Source organism: Lathyrus oleraceus, chromosome 6 (genome assembly GCF_024323335.1).
Source record: "Lathyrus oleraceus cultivar Zhongwan6 chromosome 6, CAAS_Psat_ZW6_1.0, whole genome shotgun sequence".
In the NCBI taxonomy this organism is placed as follows: Eukaryota; Viridiplantae; Streptophyta; class Magnoliopsida; order Fabales; family Fabaceae; genus Lathyrus; species Lathyrus oleraceus.
The window spans coordinates 34818377-34828151 of NC_066584.1; the positions used below are offsets into that span (position 1 = coordinate 34818377).

General features: G+C 36.3%; 1 protein-coding gene across 1 annotated transcript; it reads right to left on the reverse strand.

Annotated features, from left to right (window-relative positions):
- Positions 1 to 7999: 7999 nt before the first annotated feature.
- Positions 8000 to 9559, reverse strand: LOC127092183 (BURP domain protein RD22). The gene is made up of 3 exons (XM_051031011.1): positions 9412 to 9559; positions 9189 to 9297; positions 8000 to 8895 (listed from the first exon to the last, which is right to left on the reverse strand). Exons 1-3 carry the CDS (start codon positions 9451 to 9453, stop codon positions 8147 to 8149), a joined length of 900 nt encoding a protein of 299 aa, XP_050886968.1. The 5' UTR covers positions 9454 to 9559; the 3' UTR covers positions 8000 to 8146.
- Between the last annotated feature and the right edge of the window lie 216 nt (positions 9560 to 9775).

Sequence of the window (9775 nt, forward strand, 5' to 3'; positions counted from 1 at the left end):
TAGGTTTACTTAGGTTGTATATATACATGATAGTAACTAATGACTAAAGTATGAATTATTTACACAATTCTTTTCTTTCAGTTTCTTATATGGTATCAAAGCTGAAACGGTCCAGCCCTCCCCTCTAAATCAGGACGCCGTTCCTAACCCCAACTGCCACCCTCGCCGCCATGGCCAACGACAACTATACCTCAATCACCAACCCCTATGAACCATCCAAACCACTCGCCCGCATCACTGTTGGCATTGTAACCAAACTTCTTCCCACCAATTACCTTAATTGGCAACTCCAAGTTGAAGCTTTCCTTGATGGCTATGACCTCCTCCAATACCTAAATGGATCGTTACCGGCGCCGCCCAAAATGACCACCAAAACTGCCACAACTCCAATGACAACAACCAATCCCGCCTATCAAACATGGCGACGACATGATCGCCTCATCTATGGCTCCCTCCTTAACACCCACTCAAATGAGGTCGCCTCCCTAGTGTCCCAGACAAAGACCTCGCACAATCTTTGAACCCTCCTCAAAAACACATATGCCAAGGCTTCCCGCAGCCATCTCAAGCAACTAAAGGAGCGTCTCCGGAAAACATCCAAAAGTACTCAATCCATCACCACTTATATGCATTCCCTAAAGCAAACAGGCGATCTCCTTGCCTCGCTTGGATCACCTGTCTTCATTGAAGACATGACTGATTATATCTTGCGCGGCCTCGACGACGACTATCGCGTTGTCATTGACGGAGTGAATGTTAGGGATAACCCAATTACCATTGATGAATTTCTTGAGAAGCTTCTCACCCAGGAACTCTCAATCGTTGTTCTTCAGCAGTAGACCCATGCCCCACTCACTGCCTTGAATGCTCAGGCGAGACCTAATTACAACAACATCAAACCGCGCCCTGGAACTCGCAAACCCTTCCTCGGAAAATGTCAGTGGTGTAAGTCAAAGGACATGTTCTATCCCAGTGTCGCACCTTCAGACAACAACATCCTGGTATCCCGCCACCTCCTCGGGACTCGCCCCAAGTCAACACTGCAACTGCTGCTCTCCCACAAACTGATTATTTGGTTGATAGTAGAGCAACACATCACATAACAAATGACCTTGCAAATATGGAAATTCATCATCCCTACACGGGTCCTGACTCACTGCTTATGGGCAACGATTCAGGTTTAAACATCTCTCACTCTGGAACACTTTTAATTAATGATTTATCCTTGTCTAATGTTTTGTGTGTTCCCTCCAAGAAACAACAAATCATTTTTGTCTCCCAACTTATCAAACAAACTAACTCAGTTGTTCTCTTTTTGCCACATTTTTTTATGTGAAGGACTTAAAGACTGGTCAAACAACCCATAAAGACTCATGTGTCGTGGGCTCTATCCCTGGCCCGCCCCCGCACCCTCTATTCACACTGTTCGCAAGGAATCATCCACATCATGACACCATAGGCTTGGACACCCCTCATCCTCTATTTTCAAATTTATTTCCCAACATTTTTCTTTAGGCACACATAAATTCCAACAATCTGATTGTAACTCATGCCAAATTAGTAAAAGTCACAAACTTCCTTTCCATGAATCCACTCTTATATCGTCTTATCCATTAGAAATAAATTTTTCAGATGTATGGACTTCGCCCATTTCATCTATTGATGGTCCCTGCTACTATTGCATGTTTGTTGATCACTTCACTCGTTATATTTGGCTCTATCCAATGAAATGCAAATCTGATGTACAAGTCATATTTCCCAAATTTAAATCACTTGTTGAAAATTTCCATAAACAACAAATAAAAATCTTGTACACAGATAATGGTGGTGAATACATTGGTCTTCGTACTTTTCTAAGCAATCATGGTATAAGTCATCACACCACTCCACCCCACACACCTGAACACAATGGAATTTTAGAACACCGAAATTGCCACATTGCCGAGACTGGTCTCTCCCTTCTCCATCACTCAGGCATACCCCTCACCTATTGGCCTCACGCCATGACTACTGCAGCCTACCTCATAAATCGCCCTCCCACTCTCATTCTTGGGTACCACTGGCCCTACTTCAAATTGCACAACATTATCCAGGACTATCATAAATTAAAATGTTTTGGATGTTTTTGTTTTCCCTGGATTAAACCATATGCTAGCCATAAACTTGCACCAAAGTCTACTATGTGTGTTTTTGTAAGTTACTCGGCTGATCAACATGCATACCTATGTCTCGATCCCACAACGGGAAAAATTTACACTTCTCGCCATGTAAAGTTTATCGAATCGGAATTTCCATTTAGCTCCCTTCTCAAACACAGGCCATCGCTCCAGACTCGATGCTCGCTTCGCCAAACCAAAACAAGTTCACTCAAATCATTCAAAATCCTGCAACTCCAATCACAAATGAACTCACCCATATCACTCACTCGTCTGCATCCTCATCATCAATCCCTAATAACCTCGCCGACACCACTCAACAGCAGTTGCCCTTCTCACAAACTTCCAGTGAGCTCGCCGAACCCACTCAAACATTTTCTCCCTCTTCACAAAACTCCAATGAGCTCGCTCAAAACATTCAAATGTCCTTGCCCCCGTCCCCAATATCCAATGAGCTGGCCCACATCACTACATCGCCAACGCCTCCACCACCGCCCCACCCACTGCTCGTCCACACAAAAATTAGTCGACCAACGGCGGTAAGATCATCACTCGTTCTCAAAACAACATCGTTAAGCCCATCAAAAAGCTTAACCTTCATGTTCGCCCCTTATGTTCCATCGAACCCAACAATATCACTCAAGCCCTTCGTGACCCTGATTGGCGCTCAACTATGCAAGCTGAATTTGATGCCTTACATAACAATAACACCTGGGATCTTGTTAGTCGATCCTCTGCTCAGAATTTGGTTGGGTGTAGATGTGTTTTTCGAATCAAACGAAATCTGGATGGCTCCATTGATCGTTACAAGGCACGACTAGTCGCCAAAGGGTTTCATCAATGCCCTGGTTGTGACTACACAGAAACATTCAGTCCAATTGTTAAACCGGTGACTATTCAAATTGTCCTCACACTTGTAGTTCGCCAAGGATGGTCCCTTCGTCAGCTTGACGTCAACAATACATTCCTCCAAGGGACGCTAAAGGAGGAAGTATTCATGCTACAACCACCTGGATTTATCAACAAAAACTTCCCTAATCATATATGTCACCTCAAAAAGGCACTCTATGGGCTAAAGCAAGCACCCCGTGCCTGGTATACGGAGCTCTGAGTATTCCTATTATCCCCTGGCTTCGTCAACTCCACTGTTGATGCCTCTTTATTCATCCACCACAAACCAGGAGTTACACTATACTTATTAGTATATGTTGATGATATCATTGTCACTAGGAGTCCTTCTGCAGAGGTCTCCACACTCATCAACACCCTCGCCGCTCACTTTTCTCTAAAAGATCTTGGATGTCTTAACTATTTCTTAGGGGTCGAAGTGATTCCCTCTACTAAGGGTATATTCCTTTCACAAAGGAAATATATCACTGATCTACTACATAAATCAGGTATGATAGATACGAAACCATCATCCACTCCAATGTCTGCCACATATAAGTTACTCAAGGATTCAAGCAATCTCCTACCCTCCCCAACCGAGTATTGAGCGCTCGTTGGCAGCCTCCAATACTTGAGCCTTACTCGCCCAGACATTGACTTCAGCACCAACAAACTAGCCCAATTCATGCAGAACCCCAGAACGACGCATTGGACTGCACTCAAAAGAGTGCTCAGCTACTTGGCGGGTTCATCTGACAAAAGCGTCTTCATCTCGACGACCACCCTACTAAATTTCCACGCGTACTCGGATGCGGACTGGGCGGGCGATAAGGATGATTATATTTCTACCACTGGTTACCTATTATATCTTGGCAGCACACCCATCTCTTGGAGCTCTCGAAAACAACATTCTGTTGCTCGATCGTCCACAGAAGCATAATATAAAGCCTTGGCTGACACGACGAGTGAGCTGCTATGGGTCCTTTCCCTACTCACCGAACTTGGCCACACTCCAACAACCAATCTAGTCATCTATTGTGACAATCTCGGTGCTACCCATCTTAGTGCTAATCCTGTATTTCACTCTCGGATGAAACATATAGCCTTAGCATACCAATTTGCCCGAGAAAATGTTTAACATGGCAAGTTTTGTGTATCCTTTGTTTCTACCGATGATCAACTTGCTGATATTCTAACCAAACCCATGATCCGTCCTCAGTTCGATTACTTACTGTCCAAGTTGCACCTCTCATTCAGACCATACAACTTGCGGGAGGATATCGATAATAATAATTAGAATTTAATTTCCTTTAATTATTATGATTTGTAAATCTGATATTGATCCATTATTCACTCACTTAATTAGTGGAGAGTTTGTAGGAAAGTTGTTAGCCTGACTCACTCCATTTAGGTTTACTTAGGTTGTATATATACATGATAGTAACTAATGAGTAAAGTATGAATTCTTTACACAATTCTTTTCTTCCAGTTTCTTATAAATTTATGATCGTTGATTTTGTGGAGGAACATAATCACAATTTACATTTACAAGAAATAACTCATATGTTGTCATGTTAAAGGAAAGTCTCCCAAATTCAATGTCATCAAATTCATGTAGCCGATGAAGCGGGATTACAACAAAGGAAGTCGTTTGATTTGATGAGTAAAGAAGTGGGAGGTAAAACTAACTTGGGATTTATTCGTCTTGATCAAAATAATTCTCTTCGAAAAATAAGGCAAAGGAGTATGGTACATGGAGAAGCCGGTTATCTGTTGTAATATTTCCAAAGAATGACTTTGTGCATTAAATATATTGGTTAAGTTATTTTGAAATTGATTTATGTTTTTTTTTATAAATTAGAGATATTAGTAATTGTTAGTATTTTACTCAGAGTATATATTTAGGAAGAAATGACTCAGATTGATGAATTTGTTAAATTGTTTTTAATAGTAATTCTTATTTAAAGAAATGAGATTATGATTCTATTTCATTATAATGTTTTATTTAATTTTAATTATAGACATCATTTTAATTTAAATTGAATTAATGACAATATTTATTGGGATGAAATTCTAAAAATATTTAACGTAAAAATGATAGAAATCTCAAAAGTGAGAGTATAATTGATATTCTCTCTCTTCATAAATGTATTTTTTTAATTAATTATTTCTTATAATTTCTCAGCCACTAGAGTAGGAACAAGACAGATGGCCGAATATATAAAACAGGAGAGGATACAATTCCATGGGTATGAGCATTTTATTATGCTTCTTAACTTATTCATTTTTGTGGACAATACGGTGGTCTTTAAATTTTTTTAAATATTTATGTATGTTTAGATCAAAATATTCCAACAATAGATTAGAAGTTTAAATAAGATAATTGTGTGTCTGTGTCGAATGAGGTTTATGGTCGATCGGGTTTTTCTCGGTTTGGTTAGATGTCGAGAAAGAAGAAAAAGGGGATGATATCGGCAAAATACACTCTGATGCTCAAGTCAATAATTGATTAAGGAAAGGAAATGATTTTTTTTAGGTATTTTTGAGTGTGTACCTGATTTGTCGTTTGCCGTCCCCTTTTATAGGGATTCTTTTAGGGTTTTTGCTGGCATACCCTTTGTAGTTTCCATCCAGTCCGTTTATGTTGCCAAATGACGAGATATGACCCGTTCTATAATTCAACGATTTAGCCTTCACCTATATGCTCAGATTTGATGTTTTCTAGGACAAGCCTATGTATGTTCTCTAGGCCATAGAATCTTCTATTTGGTGACATATTCCTGATGTCCCTACCTTACGTCACCCTTATCACTAATTCCCTCCCTCTCGGATTTACATGATTTTTTCTCTTATGAGACCGAGATTGTTATGCGCTAACCATGATCTATATCGACAAGTAAGTAACTAAGTCATTGGGCTGATTTCTCATATGTATATGTCTAGGTAGGAACAATTGTCCTCAAGTTCAGTTGGAGTCTATCGCGCCGCGAAAAATACCCGAGCGCATCGCGCGCTTAAAATATAACAGAGTCGCCATTGAATTTTATTTATTCTAAAAGAAAGGGAAAATATCAATAAAATCCAAAGGGAAGAGAAAATGGTAAAAATGTTGGTCATGCAAGGGGAATGTATGAACACCCATCACATTTGTTGTATTCAACTGGAATCATTTTGATTGTTTTTTGTGCGGATGTATACTATTATCTAAAGGTTACTTGCGATTGATTTTAATTAAGGAAAAAATAAGTTTTTAGTTAATGTGCTCGCCAAATTTTGAAACCTTGTTCCTACGTATTCTCATGGTGCAATGAGAAAATCATACCTTCATAGTTCGTGCGATAAAAAATGAGTATTTGTTTGTTGATTTTAAGGAACAATGTTATAATCATATCCTAGAAGTATTTGACGTTAGGTGTGTGATCCTGGTTCAGATGCTATAAGCTATTAGTCCGACTTCTAAGGAATGAATTGTAACAATTCTTTTATGAAAAGAAATTGTTGTTTCGACAGAGAATTGTGAAGGTGGTGTCTGAACCAAGGACATAAAATTCTAAAAGTGGTGTATGAATCAATGACAAAACATTGTAAAAGTGGTGTATGAATCAAGGACAAATAATTGTAAAGGTGGTTTGTGAACCAAGGACAAAGAATTGTAAAGGTTTACCTAAACCGGAGATTAACAAGGCAAACGAGAAGAAGAATAAGAGTTTCCCTAAACTAACGGATTAACAAGGCAAATGAGAAAAAAATAAAAATTTGTCTAAATCATGGGATTAACAAGACAAATGGGAAAATAAATAAAAGTTTGCCTAAACCATGAGATTAACAAGTTTGAAACTCATTCTTGTGTTTGGAGTCACTTGTTCAACATCTTCAACAACTCGCGTCCTTTTAGCTCTCTCTCGATGCACTGGAGTATGTTGGAACAACCAACCATTTCTCTATTGTTTTTGTTCGTCGATCATTTTTCTATAATTAAACATGCAAAGACATATCATAATCAAAAAGGCGGAAACAATGTATAAGCAAACATAATGACAAACTGAGTAATTCAATTTTAGTTATTCATATTAAGGGTTTGGATTTAGAATCCAGATCATACACAGAGAGGAGAAACCAAATCAAACATCAACTCTAACCCTCAAATATCTCAAATTCATGCCAAATTTAAGTAGGAATTGCATTTATATTGGATGAAACATAATGTGGTTTAACTATAATTATTAAGCTATTAATGGAGTTGCATGCATCAAAAATCATAAAAGCAAAGATATGAAAACTTACGAAACGTGAAAGATTAATGCACTTAGTTTGAATGGAAAGGAGTACAAGTTGATCTGTTTGGTTTGAATGAATAGAAGTAAATGTTGAGAACAATGTTGAAAAAATGCTTGATTTAGTTGATTGAGTTATGTTGAGTTCTTGAAATAAGTTGAGAAGTTGTTTTAAATGTAATGAAATAAGGAGGGGAAAATTGTCTGCATACACTTAAATGAAAATGTTTGAATTTCAATCTTCAGATTTGAAATACAGATTTCAATCTTCAAATTTATTTTTTACTTGTATTTGACATGATTCTGAGATTGAAGTAGTTATGATTAAGGTGAATTCATATTTCAATCTCCAAACTTATTTTTTACTTATATTTGACGTAATTCTGAGATTGAATTTTTTTTTATATAAAATATGTTTGAATTTCAATTTTCAAATTCTAAAAGTATTTTCGAAATTTCATTAGGGTGGGTGAGTAAAATATGAGGTGCAATAAACAATCCCAAAATAAAATAAAAGTGTGCCGAACTTATTCTTTTTAAGCCTAATCAAAAGGAAGAAAGAATGTTCAAATGCCAATTTCTTACTCTACCATACCATTGTCCATCTGAACAATCCGAGCCAAATTTTAAACTTGTGTAGATAGATATAGACAACCTTGTAACCATATAAATAATTAAACATTTTATATTAACAAGACATCAAATTTTTATTTAAAGTAATACTAATGATCATTTCACAATATAAATTTTTTACCACTTGTACAAGAAGTATATAAAGTAACTTAATTTATAATGCAAGTATTGTATTCATGGATGGAATTGGTGTTTTTACTTGGAAATCCAAACAACATGTTCCTGTGTGAAAAAGTGGCAAACTGGTTCAGTTCCAGGTTGAACATTAAGCACTTGAAAAGCCAAATGGTTATGACTCCATTGTGTTGTCTCAGTGTGACAAACAGCAACAGCTTTAACTCTATTTCCATCAACACCTTCCAAAATCACAGAATAAACTTTTGTTTTATCTGTTTTATGACAGTAAAAAACTGCATATGGATAATTCACCTTATGGCACACAACAGTTTTGTTCTTCTCTCCCAATCTCTTCACTCCTTTAGCTATCACATACTCTTGTAACACACTACTTTCATTTTTCACTTGTGTTGAAACAGCTTCAACGTTGTTTCCGAGTTTCGAAGCAGCGAAATCAACCATAGATTCTAATGATGTTACACAAAGCTTTTCCTCGCCTTTGATGGCGGGCATTTCACAGACAGTAATAGTGCTTTTCACGAACTCAGACTCGTATGATCCGTTCTTGATGGAAAAGTGGTTAAGGATGTTTTTCAGTTTGTTTGATGAAAACGGTATGGAAGTAGCAACTTGTTTAGACAAAAATGATGCTCCATATTTTGAGGTCTTTGTGAATTGCATGTTGAATTTTGTACCATGGTGCAAGTCCTTTTTCAAGAAGAACAATCCCACGTTTGGATTATCATGTAATTGTGATTTATTTGCAGCATAACCATAGTAAAAAAAAGGATAACCTGAGTTGCTTGTCCCATTTACTTTTCCTTTACCTATGTATATACAACTCATTTAGCTTCTCACGCAGCGTAAATACAAAGCTTTTGCGATTTCAGTCAATATAAATATTGCAGCGTTGATTGTAGTCTTTACAATATGAATTAATCACAATTTATTTTTTATAGGTCTTAACACCTTCCGATACCATTTTGTGAGATTATAGTTAAAATATATATATATATATATATATATATATATATATATATATATATATATATATATATATATATATATATATATATATATATATATATATATATATAGGAATGGAAGAGTATGTACTAACCAGTTGAGTTCAAGAGATCTGTGATGGCTTTTGGCATTTGAGTTGTGGGAAGTTTGGACTTCCAATACAATTCAGAGGGTAATGCAGCATGGGTTGATACAAGTGCAAGCTGCAAAGTGAAGATGATATCTTATTTTAGTACTTATGAAGTGAAATAATTAAAAGGAACTAGGGAAAAATGTTAGGGATGTGATAGAATATAGTTTGGAAATTTGGGGCTTACACTCATGAGTGAGATAAAGATGGAAATATATGGAAACTTCATTGTTGAAATTAACTAGAGATTAAGTAGTAAATGGTGAGTGAGATAAAATAACTCCCTAATCAAGTGGCATCGCGCACCATTTAAATACTCTCCATTAACAACTATGATCATTTTTTTATTTATTTAAAAAAATAGAAAACAGGAATATATATATATATATATATATATATATATATATATATATATATATATATATATATATATATATATATATATATATATATATATATATATATATATATAATATATATATATATATATATATATATATATATATATATATATATATATATATATATATATATATTATCGAAGAGTGAAA